The sequence below is a fragment of the Prunus dulcis genome, unplaced genomic scaffold, assembly GCF_902201215.1.
Source record: "Prunus dulcis unplaced genomic scaffold, ALMONDv2, whole genome shotgun sequence".
Lineage (NCBI taxonomy): Eukaryota > Viridiplantae > Streptophyta > Magnoliopsida > Rosales > Rosaceae > Prunus > Prunus dulcis.
The window spans coordinates 12,075-25,421 of NW_023010198.1; the positions used below are offsets into that span (position 1 = coordinate 12,075).

The window sequence follows — 13,347 nt, forward strand, 5'->3', positions numbered from 1 at the left end:
ATTGACCGCCATCTTTTAGAGTATCAAACTATGACGGCTTTTCACTGTCGTTGTTTATCTGTAAAGACGACGGTTTTTAGTAAAACCGTTGTTGTTCTTATGTTAAGATGACAGTTTTTTGTTAAAAACCGTCGTTTATATGTAAAGATGATGGTTTATTATAAACCGTCGTTATTTATGGTAAAGACGACGGTTTTGGTTTAAAAGACGACAGTATTTTGTTAAAACCGTCATCATTTGTGGGTAAAGATGTCGATATTTTGTTAAAAAGTGTCGTTGATTGTATATAAAGACAGCGGTCTTGTATTAAAAACAATCATTAACTATATGTACAAACGACAGTTTTTTCAATAAAACCATCGTTTTATTGTTTTTAAATCTATCGTCTAATAAGTTCCCAAGCTATTACATTTTAGTTTTTGATTTCTTATGATTCTATACAACGATTTTAACTAGAAAACCAATTATATTGCTTTTAACGAACACATACACTCAAAAATTATTTCTTTCATAAAACTTGAAGATTCAATAGTTATTACATAGTCAACCAATCTTTATTCTATTACATACATACTTCCTACCTATAATCAGAAATAATGGACCTCACAAATTCTACTAATCTTAACTTCATCAATTTGTTATTGGGTTGACTTAGCTCTGCCTTCTTGCAAACATTTTTCAAGTTGGTGGTGTCGAAAGGACCTGGACCCCAATACTCTTAAACATAAACCTGTTTAGCAACAACCTTAACCTTAGCAAAAAGATCTATGCAACTTTAGAATGACAGCAGCTTGAGGACTAATCCAGTACTACCTGCTTTACTGAGAGAGAGATTCGGAGAGAAAGTTAATGACATATATACTATCATGTAGGCTTTCATAGTTGTTAGCTTCAGACTTGGTCCTGCCAACAATTTGCCTTCCATCAGCTGCTAATCCAGCAACTACCTGTAATTGGATATCACAATAAAATTAATGCAAACTTATCTGTCAGAACAAAAAGCCTAGGTGATTAAGCCAAACTTGATAACCATGTGAGAAAAGAAAACGAAGTTTAGAAGATATGGTCTGGGTGATTAAGCCTAAAACTGAAATGAGCAAGCACAAAATAAAATGAAAGGAGAGCCAAAGGTCAAGGAATTGTACCTTGGTCGGATATTTTACTCCCCCAAAGGTCAAGGTACTGTAGTTTAGAAATTACCTGAGGAAAATCATTACAAAACATGAAGTTAAGAAATGAAATGGCAAGGGTGGACAGTCACAGAAATTCAAGTGTCAAAAAATATTGTTGAATATGTGGTCCACCAACAATAAAATAGATGCCTCAGCCTTGACTTGAGAACAACTGCAGTATCATCCTTACAAGTGAATTAAATTTAAACCACTCATGGATTGTGGGATTCCCCAGTTAAATTGTAAAACCCCAAGTCCCTGTTAAAAAAAACATATAGGCATTAACAACTTGGGAACTTAGTTAACAAAAGTACTGTGCTTGATATTAGTCCCGTGAGATGAATTGTATTAAAGGTGCATATAAAAGCATGAATTAAAACATTTGAGGAAAATCATAAACCATTACTCTATGGAATCTTGGTCCAGCCACTCCCCTGCTGTCTATGGATCTAAAAGGAAAATATAAATCTAATCAGATTTCCCAACAATGCAAAAGATATACATACTGAAAGGGTGGTGAAAAAATAAAATTATATCCACATAATTAATAATGTGGTTCCAACTTGCAAGCTATAGCTATTCTGATAAGCATATATTCATATCCAAACTTGCAAGCAAATCCAATCCACAAGTTAGACTATTGCTACACAAACCAATCAATTAATTTTAGTTGTCAATGCACTTAGGAATTCATATGATTTAAATAAAAATCAAAACATTAAACATACATTATAGATGAGAGGCATTTTCAATTCCAGCAAGTCCACAAGATCCTGCAGACTCCCAAACAAGAGATATGGATCTTATACAGAAGAACAAAAAACAATACAAACAAAACATATGGGTTAAATAGTCACCAGTGAATTTATTAAAATACTAAGGGAATCTTACAGAAACTAAACTATCACTCAAAACTCAAAGAGCAATATAACTGAAATCTCTAAAATCTCTCTGTAATATTAGAATCACAAAAATCTTTAAAACATGAGTGGTAGCACAGAGAGAAAGAGAGAGCCTTACCTTGAGGTCCGAGATCGAAGATAGGATTTGGATTTGGGGTTGGGGTCGGCGTCGGAGAGTCGAGGAAAATGAAATGAAACCTCTTTGTCGATCTTCTTCTCTAAAAGGCTAGGACCGTGATGACCGTGACCGCGACGAGCGCGATGACGACGTTCACTCTGTCGATGACACCAATGGCCATCACCTTTTCGACTCTCTTTCTGATTCGCTCTCTGGACCTCGAAGAGAAGTTACCTGCGATGACGACTATCAAGAAGATGGCGCCGACGAAGATCCAGAAGAAGGCGCCGAAGTCAATCCTCGTGACGAAGCCGACACCGAAGTCCACCTCCTCGTTGCCTCTGTCTCTCTGAGATGTGAGAGTCGGCTTAGAAAAGATTGAGCTGGGGAGAGAGGGTTTAGGTGCAGAGATGTCATAGAGAGGGAGAGAGAGAGAGAGAGAGGGTTTGAACTCAGATAGGGAGAGAGGGCTTCATCGAGAGGGAAGGGAATTTTCACGGAGAGGGAAACTTAGAACATTGAGCGGGGCGTGAAAAATTAGGTTGAGAAAGACAACTTTAGTTTTTGGTGGTAAAGCTGAGAGTGACAACTTGACTGAAACAGTGTTGAGCGTGTTTTGGATGCACGTCGGTTCTTCTTGTCAACCGACGTGTTTTTGAAATATGTTTTGGATTACCACCGTATTAGATGCCTTAAGACGTCGCTTTTATAACCACTGACGTGGTTTGTAGCCAATTTTAAAACCACGACGCTTTCTTCAAGTTCCGACGTCTTTCAAGTGACGTGTTTTTGCAATATTGGCGTAGTAAAAAGAAACGCCTAGCCTTTCGATCACTGCATCTTTTCTTGCATGACTTGCGGTTCTCAGCAATTAATAAGTCAAGCCGCCCAGGTCCAAGTCCAGAAGGATCACTTACTTCATGACCACCAATTTGGCTATGATTGCTGTCATTTCGGAAATGGTTTCGTCGGCTTTCTAGATGGATTCATTTGGGGTCGTATGTTACTCATGAATACTTACAAAATTATTAAAGAAAATCATGAATACTTCAAAACTCATAAAGAAATATAGCCACAAAACCACTCATATGCACAATACATTATCAAGTTGTATGTATTATTATTGTATGTCTTTATCGCGTCATAATCGGGATACTCAGGAAATCTTTTCTTCTTCATATTATGGTATGTGTGATCATGCCATATTCGTTTTTGCACATGGAGGAAGGTGGTGGAAGAGAGGATGGAGGAATAAAGCAGAACTTAGGAATGAAAAACTTGAAAATGAAAACACCTCAAAATTGTTTTCAATTTTTAGTTTTCATGTGGTGCACCATGTCACACACATGTCTTTTACATTCTCACCCTTTTTCATCTTTCTTTTATACCATATATTTCCCATTTATCTCTAGAAAAGAAAAAAAATAGAAGCGAAATAGCTACAGGCGGACCTTAGTTACTCTGCATGCCCTCTTGGATTTTGTCCATTTTTCCCTTATTCATTGTTTTTACTTTTTACCATTCAATTTTTTGCTTTCAAAAAAATATTTAAACTGAGAAAAAAAATACTTGTGAGCAGAGGTTTAAAACCCCCAAGCACCCAATGAATATTTGTGTAACCCCAATCTCCCAACCTCTTGTACTAAACACCCACCCTATAGCTAGGGTCAGCTGAAAACTTCACCGATGCACCCGTTCCATACACCACTTGCCACCGGATCGGGCGATTCACTTTTCCCTGACTTGCTCCTTCCCTGCCTCTGCTCTCTCAATGATGTATTTCCGTTTTTTGGCCTGAGAGATTTCCTTTCTTGTTTCTATGTGAATCCTTATGGGTACAGAAAGTAGTATTAAGAGTTAAGCTGGAGGTATATATTGTCCCTCAACTCAAAGATTTGAAGGAACTAGGTTTTTGTTTTTTGTTTTTAGTACAAGCATTTTGGGGAGTGGGGTTTATACAAATATTCATTGGGTGCCTGAAAACTTCGAACCTCAACTGACACTAGTGAAGGTGGAAGAGCTCAACCAATTGAGCCATACCCTACTGACAAAGGAAGTAGGTTAACATGTCGGTAGACAAAATAATTGAGCGACCTAGCTACTATTATATATGCATGACTTGAGAATTAAATGATGTTAATAATGTCAATATAGATGGCGTATGATCCTTGACGGAGGCCTGTGTGTGGAAATTTTTGACACAATTATATGTAGGGCACACAAAGCATTATTGACTTATTGCTTCACTCTATTCGACTCTTGTCCTCTCCTTCTAGCGAGCCATCGAACTTTTAACATTCATTGTGAGTACAATGTCACGGAAAAGTACAAGGATAACCTGTGAAGAAATTAACGTAATTGTTAGTCCATAATCCACATTCATGGTAAGGAGTTCCTCCTCAATTTTAAGGAGTCAAGCTTTTTCCATTAAGATATGGACATCCATTTTCATGGGCATGGCTTTTTCAATGCATTAATTGCAATTTATTCTCAATAATTTTACGGAGATCAAATTTTTGAATCACATTTGAAGATTACATGACATGACATGCCATTTAAAATGTAGATTTATTTGAAGTTGATGTTTTTATCCATTTTGACATGTTATTGTACGTATCATTTGCTACTGAACCTCGTTGCATCATGTGGACACCATTCATTCACATAAAATCATTCGTAATTTTCTGTTATTGTAACATAAAGAAAGAGGGGCAATATATATTTCACAAAAATTCTATGTGCAATATATTTTCCAAAAATTCTTTGTGCATGACGTTAATTAAATACTGGACTATCGATATTCACATAGATATTTTATTGAAGTTGGCAAAAGTATATCGTTAACATATTAATATGTTTATTATTCATGATAATAATATCGATATCGACACATTATCAATTACATGTGGATAATTCTATCTTTATTGAAGATCAAATGCTTGATACATAGCCAGACTATAATAATCGACACGTTACTAATTACATGTCGAGAGTCTTACCTTTATTAAAGATCAAACGTTTAATATAGAGCCGGACTAATTATCGACACATTACATGTCGAGAGTCCTATTTTTATTCAAGATCTTGTCCTTTCTATAGATAGATCATGGGCAGAAAGTAATGGTGTAGTTAGGTCCACCATTGCATGTAAATGTACCCTTGTTGTCATCATAAGCATAGCTGTAAGCGTTGGGGCATGCTTGACTGAATATCTGAGAGTAATTTGTCGGTGGGCATGTCTCCGGAGTGTTTTGAGGCGGAGTGCAACAGTACCGTGGCTCACCGAATTTAACACATGCGCTCAAGCAGGCAACCACACTCCCATCGGACCCTATCTTTTGCAGCTCACTAGGACAAACTGCGTTCACGTTCGCAGGGCAAGTAGCCGTCTTGCAGTCGCCGGTACCGCCTTGTGGAGTCACAGACATGGGCAAGTTGAAGCCATCAACAAGACTAACGTCGTAGAAATCTTGTCCTCCGCCTGCTGGAATATTGAATTCCGCTAAAGTTGCTGGCGGAATGGCACCGGCACCGTTGCACGTGACCTGACCAGAGGCACAGTCTGCGGTGGCACAGACGAACTTTCCAGAGGCGTCCGTGGAGCATCCAGTTCGGGCCCAGAAGCGGCCGTTCCATGGCACCGGAGTGTCTAGGCTGAAGCTAGCTTGGGATGCTAACTCGAACCCTGTGGTTGATAATTGAGGTTTTTGATCGGAGGTTAGGGTTCCTGGCCAGACCGTGTAGGGGCAGTTGTTTTTGAAAGACATTGTCGCTGCATGTGCACCTGCCATGCAAAGTAAACCACACTTAATTTGATGCAGTAATCACAAACCACACTTATTGTGACCAAATATTAAATTAAAATTAAAGAAAATAAGAAGCTTAGACTTTAAGAAAAGATCAATGAGTATTTCTATCGTTTGGCCAAATGAAAAACTTAAAGAAAATAAGAAGCTTGTTTACCTCCGAAGGAAAGGATGGTTAAGCTGAGGCTGAGGAATACTACTAGGGTCTTCATCATCGGAATATCTTAGTTTGCTTTGCTTCGAATTTGATGAGCTTGGGCTTTAGTTATATAGGCATGGTGCGGGCCTAACTTTTTGTCCTTTTGCGGGACTGTGGCTGCTGCGATGACTAGTCTTATGAATTTTTTTTTTTTTTGGGGGAATTTGAGTACGTAACTTAACAAGTTGCTTGACCAAAAAAAAAAAAACAAAAGAAAACTCATCGCATGTCATGTAATCTTCAAATTATGTTATATAATTTTAAAATTTAAAACTTCCAAATTTCCAATCAGTTAGAGCTTAAAAGAGTTGATAGACACTATGTTACTTTTAAAAATAATATATTAAAAGAATATATAATAAATATAATATATCTCTTTATAAAATTAAAAATTAAAAAAAATTTGGCCTCCTAGACAATGGACCCAGAGCAGTCACACTAACTGCCCTCGTCCAGGATCGGCACTGATTTCAACTTAAGAGGTTTCGAGTTTGCATCCTTCTTTCTGTTAATAAAAAACAAACAAAATCAAATTACTTCATTTGTTTTTGTAGTAGATATATTTTTTTTTTCAATTCTATGTATTTGTTTATTTCTTGCTTTCGGTCAAATCGTTTTTTTTTTTTTTTAAAGATCAACATTCACATCCTTCGCCAATGTAGAAAATGCCACTCTAGGAGAAGAAGTTGCCACGAACAAATAGAGGTAGATTTACAGCACAGGATATGCCACTAAAGTCTAAATGTGCAACTGTACTAAACTGTAGGGCCATTGAAATGTGTATTATTAATCCCCCTTAAATTGCCAAAACAAGCAGAGCTAGAATTTTCAACACTGAGGACACATCTTCTTTTTTACAGGCGGTGAAGAAATTTAATGTGTCTGCTTTGACCCGTCAAGAGTAAGAAAAATTTAGTTGCAACGGGGATACTATTGTTTTTTTTTAATTCCCAACCAATAATATTGTGTTATGTTGAAGTGTTAACACGTGTGTCATATTGGTTGAAAATAGCAAAATAGTGCTATCCTCATTTTATAAAAGTCTTTCTCGTTAAGAAGGGCCAAGAGGAGAGACTAGTGGTAAGACTAGCAAAAATACTACGTAGTTTGTTTCCTTTTTCTTTAAATAAATTGATTATCATTATTACTGGTAAATTATCATTCGTTTTCCATTCGCTGAGCAGAAATAATTGATTTTGTTGTGTAAACGGGAAGTTGGTGTCTATGTTTTAGTGCTTAGTGCAGTTCAGCGAAAAGAATTCATTGTTGGCGCATGTTGTAATTAAGAGATTCATTATCTTCTTGTACTATTGATTTATTCGAGTCTTATCAATGGTGTGTTAGTTGGATTGACCCAAGATTTTGGTGTGCTCCCAAATGTTGTGTGAAAACACTCTAAGACCTTGACAAATCATTTCCTTTTTTGACTTCCAAATTGTTGTTTTTTCAAGAATCATTGCTACTTGAAATCGGATAAAGTACAAGAAAATCCAATGGAATTTTAATACTTCAAATAATAAACAAAGAATAACATAAATGGATAGTATTTGGACATTCCTCCTTACAGACAAATTACAGTTATACATAAGCAAAATAACTCATTAAAATTACAAAAATTTTACAAACTATGATTTGTTTGTAAGGAGAAATAACTCCTTATGTGTTATGTGTAAAGAGTCAAGTATTTTTTACTTTTAATTGAATGCAAACTAAGAACTGTTCTTTTTGGTCAGTTTAGCATCTATTGATGTATCTTTTCCGAGTAGCATCCATTGAGCATGCATGATGAATGACGTGCACTTGTCTCCTAGTCGGCAATCAAGTCAAGCCGCCCAGGTCCAAGTCCAATTCGACAAGTGGTTATTTCATGACCACGTCACTGCGAGGGGGTGTAGCTAGATCCGCCAGTGGGTGCAGATTCAAGTCTTTTTGGTCTTCTATCTTTGTAGACTCCAAGACATTCAAGTAATCTTTAATAAGTCTCAATTTAAAACAGACCAGCAATCATGAAATTTGAAAGTCTTTTGCTAAATTAATTTGGCTGCAACTACCTTCAATTACTTTGGCTCCATATATATTAATTTATCTACTATTACATTTTTTTTCTTAAATTATAATATGTAAGAATACCAATATGCCCATCTATTAAGTCTATCACCATTCCGACAAAATTCTTTATTGTGATGGATATGTTCAAGGCTTAACATGATTTTTTTTATTTTTTATTTTTTACAAACGACAACATATTTACACGGTACTTCAACTCCATCGGCTAGCTAACTGGATATCCAACTAATCATGAATATAATTATCACCATTTATATGAGTTGAACTTTTTTTTTTTTTGTAATCAAATAAAATCAATATGACATACAAAAGGACACACAGAACAACTGGAGAAAGGAAGTGCATTTAGGGTGACCTCATTAAAACCTTGTCATGAAAACACTTACCGAAGGAAAATCCAATATAAAAAAAAGAGTACATCAAACCTCCCCCAAAGAAAACTAAATTTCTTCAATATTCGCCGCAATTGTAGGCCATAACCAATGTGGAGCCAACCCAGCCCAAAACAATCACCGTTGCCGTAAACCAAATTGAGCCAAAAGGTGCGCCGCTGCATTTTCTCTGCGAGGCTGATAAAACACTTCTCGTACTTACTCCATCCTATGCAGAGTATCATTATGAAGGAGCCAAGAACATACAAAAAAAATTAATTCCTGCTTCGATAAAACATGAATGGTTGTCTCAAAAAAATTTGCAAAAGACCCATGGTAGGCCTCCAGCCGACAAAAAAAGGGTGAGAGTCCAAAATTTTTGACTCCTCATGCAGCTCCATAATGCATGAAGAATAGTTTCTTAATTTCCCACAACGAGAGCACAAAGGAGTTTGAAATACCCTCTTAAAATATAGATTGAGAGAAGTGAGTAGCACATTCCAATAGGCCCTCCACACTAAAAGCTTGATCTTGTTAGGAACCTCCAGTGCCCACACCTTGCTCCAAAAAAGTTTGAGGGCTCATGTCCGAGCTCCCTCCCTCCACAACAGCCGCCATGCATTGACGTAAGGCAACACGATAACCAGATTTTACAGAATATTTTCTATCCTTAGCAAAGAACCAATATTTACTATCATGCAAACGCACCACCGAGCCTAGAGAAATACCCATAATTGCCTCACAATCCTCCTGAATAAGATACTGACTTAGCAAAGGCGTGTTCCAAGCACTAGAATATGTTAACAAGTCAGTCACTCTTGCTTGTGGTGACAAATCCAAATTAAGAAGGGATTAAAGGTGAAGAATCTTAGGATCCAACAATCCCGGAAAACCTGCACGGAAGTCCCATTGCCAATTCGCGAAATCAACCGTGCATCAATCCCTTCTTTTCCCCTAAGAAAGGAGTGCCAATTAAGAGAAGGGTGTGTACCAACCTCGGCACTCATAAAATCCCCATTGGGATAATATCTTGCATGTAGTATCCTTGTCACCAAAGAAGAAAGGCTTTCAAGAAGCCTCCATGCTTACTCGGCCACCATCTCTTTATTAAAGGCTTCAAAAATTTTAAAACCAAGGCCACCGAAGCATTTTGGCTGACATAGCTTATTCCAATTCATCCAATGTATACTTTTTTTTTTCCCAGCTTTTCCCCACCATTACTGAGAAATCATTGACGATAATTCACTACACAGAGTAGGCGGCAACTGAAATACCCCCATGGTATAAGTAGGAAGTGCCTATGCAACTGCTTTGAGGAGCACTTCTTTCCCTGCTGCAGAGAGTTATTTTGAATTCTAGCCATGGATTCCACAAATTAAAACATGTTATGGTTGATTTCTTTCACACTTCCCCCACAATTAAGCACTTGTAGACAAAATCCCACCACGTCATTACCAACAACACCCCAATATTTCTGATAAAAAAGAGCAAATAAACCATCCATACTAGGGGATTTTGTTGGAAACATTTGGAACAAAGCTCCCTCAATCTCGCCCCACGTAAAAGACAAACACAACCAACCATTTTCCTCATGAGTAACCATTAGTCTCAAGGCATCTAGAATTCCATCAACCTTCCGGGCACCATTTCAAGAGAAAAGCTGTTGAAAATAGTCACAAAAAACTAAGCCCACTGCATTCTTAGAAGAAACCTAAACATTGTCAGCATCAAACACTTCTTTTAAAAAATTCATGTGCCCCCGGAGCTTCACATAAGCAGAAACAACTTGGTATTCTTGTCACTAGATTTTAATCATGCTATACCAGATTGTTGCCACCACAAAGTTTCATCTTGCTCCAGCAAAACATCCAACTCATTGACTAAATCATGCTATACCAGATTGTTGCCACCACAAAGTTTCATCTTGCTCCAGCAAAACATCCAACTCATTAGTCAACTGACGCTGATATTGGGTGGCCTGCGGGGTCAAGTCACGACCCTATACAACATCTAACTTATCTTGCACACCCCGAATTTGCGTGGGAATAAGTCCAACCTTTTCCATGTTCCAAGACTGCAGAGAAGTCTGACATGACATAATCTTGTCAACCACTGCGCCACCCTTACCTCCCCGAGTCTGGGCTATTGTTTCCTGACAACCATCAATAGTAGTTCACATCTATTCAAACATAAAAAGCCGATGTCTCTTTCTCGTATTACTCACTCCAAAGCGAGGTAAAATAGGTAAATGATCATACACAAAGAAATTCATATGATGAGTATGCACATCCAGAAAGGCCAACAACATCTCATCATTAGCCACAATCCTATCTAACCAAAGCTTACATTCCCCTCACCTTGCCATCTATTTGTCCACGTAAACTTGTACCCTGTATAATTGATCACCTTTAAGCCATCATCAAGAGCCTCACCAAAAACTAGTTGGAAGTGGCCGGAATTTCAATCCGAAATCCAGCCAAACTTTGGATTGTGATTTGACCTACCTAGTCTAGAAATCATTCTAATCCTACCCAATCATCCGCTAGAGCAAAGAATAGATGGAAATCCATACCTTGATCGTTAGAATCAGTGGCCAGAGGAAGGAGATCGAAGCTGGAGAAATTCGAGCAAAACCTGCTCGATTTTTGGCCGTTTTTGGTGGATTGGCGGCAGCTGACGGCAAAACTGGGCTGCTGTGAGATGGCGGTGTCGGTCCGGTTTGTTTGGCTCCAGTGTTGTGGTCTCTGGTGGCTGGAGTCGGTGGTTATAGGGGTTGAGCTGGAGGAGGACGCACAGGGGGGCTGCAGGTCAAGAGCGAGAAGAGTGACGGAGAGAGAGAGAAAAGAAGGTTTTTTTAAAATCTGATCTTTAAGGATTACGATTTTGCCCCTCATCAAAATTGGATCGTATTTTCTTCGTTATGACCCCAATTCGAGTCCACTACGTGTCCAAGAACTCGTTTCGTCGCGGTCTACGCAACGGTACAAGCGAATTTCCCAAATTCATTCCCCGTCAAAAAGTCAACTTTTTCTTTACTAATTTACTAGGTGCAATATTGTCTTTCCCTCTAATAAATTAATAATTAAATATTATTTAAGGACCGGGTTGTTACAATACATGTATATATGTAATACATATTATATATTATATTATAATACATATATATACGTATATATACATATATGTGTATATATTATACCCATGTATGTATTATAATATACATATACACACGTATATACACATATACATTATATATTTATACTATATGTATATATATATATTATAATATACATATATACATGTATATACATGTATATTATTATTATAACATACCCATATATATTATCTATTATAATATACATATATATATATGTATTATACCCATGTATATATTATAATATATAGATACAACTATATACACATATCTTATATACATGTATATATATATATATACATATATTATACATATATAATGTACATATATTATATATATTATATATACATATGTATTTATAATATATATAATATATATATGTATATATACATGCATATATAATATACATATATACACGTATATACATGTATATTATTATTATTATTATTATTATTATTATTATTATTATTATTATAACATACCCATATATATTATATATTATAATATACATACATATATATATATGTTTATATTACTTTTAATATATATAATATTATTATAATATACATATATACATGTATACACACACACATATATATATATGTATGTAGACATATATATTATATATATTATAAAATACATATATACATGTATATAGATATTTTTGAAAAAATAAAAAGAATCTAGTCCTAGTCCAAGTATACACCAAATGTAGGATAAGTGTTATGCAAATTAGACTAAGCCAAGCCAAGCAAAGACAGTCCATAAGTATAGTCTATGCCAAGACAGTCTTGTGTGTAACAAACGAGTGGACGCTGAAAGTAATGTGGAGCATGACTTTGGAAGGGAAAGTAGTAATTTTTTATTGCTTATTAAAATACTTCTATAACTATTAGTAATTAGTTAGTGGTGAACATATCCAAGTTCACAATAAATAATGAAATTCTTTGCCCGAATATTGGTAGTCGATGATTAGTTTAGGATTAGAGTAGCAGCATATTGTACGATCATTTAATAATTTAAGGATAATATATTTAGATTATGAAGCTAATTAATTTATTAAGAATGGAAGCTGCATACCATATCTTGGGTCTTCCTAAAGTCTCATCCAATCCAATGCATTCAAGCATGCATGGATGTGCCTATTTGGGCTTCTATAATTCATCGAATATCTCTAATACAAATGAAACCTATAATTAGTTTGACTTGCTTGAAACCACCCACAGAAGAAAAACTTAGTTGCAATGAGGATAATAATGTTTTGCTATCTTTCGATCATTAGTGTTATGCTACGTGAAAGTATTCTCACACATGTCATAGAGTGTTATTGGTCAGAGATAGCAAAATAGTGTTATCTCTATTTCCGGGGACGAACTTAGGATTTCAAAATGGGGTGGACTANAATTTACCTTACATACAAAGGTACTTAGTAGATAGAAAACTCAACAATACCTTGTTATTTCATTGATAACGGAAAAAAAAAACACCTATTTAATAAGCAAGAACAATAAAATCATTTACAAATCCTATTTGATAATTCATAATAAATAAACTGAAA

The 13,347-nt window shown here is 36.0% G+C and overlaps 1 protein-coding gene and 1 long non-coding RNA gene across 4 annotated transcripts; both read right to left on the reverse strand.

Annotated features, from left to right (window-relative positions):
- Positions 1-492: 492 nt before the first annotated feature.
- On the reverse strand, positions 493-2,932 carry LOC117613180. Of its 3 annotated transcripts, none has more exons than XR_004583678.1 (6): positions 2,193-2,932; positions 1,901-1,945; positions 1,579-1,621; positions 1,146-1,200; positions 814-947; positions 493-730 (listed from the first exon to the last, which is right to left on the reverse strand). It is a non-coding gene; the product is annotated as an uncharacterized LOC117613180 (long non-coding RNA). The 3 variants fall into 3 exon arrangements; XR_004583677.1 differs by having other exon boundaries at positions 493-702; positions 1,146-1,430; XR_004583676.1 differs by having other exon boundaries at positions 1,146-1,430.
- Positions 2,933-5,091: 2,159 nt separating this feature from the next.
- On the reverse strand, positions 5,092-6,272 carry LOC117613181 (glucan endo-1,3-beta-glucosidase-like). The gene is made up of 2 exons (XM_034341818.1): positions 6,156-6,272; positions 5,092-5,976 (listed from the first exon to the last, which is right to left on the reverse strand). The coding sequence occupies exons 1-2, from the start codon at positions 6,211-6,213 to the stop codon at positions 5,297-5,299; spliced, it is 738 nt and encodes a 245-aa protein (XP_034197709.1). The 5' UTR covers positions 6,214-6,272; the 3' UTR covers positions 5,092-5,296.
- Positions 6,273-13,347: the final 7,075 nt, after the last annotated feature.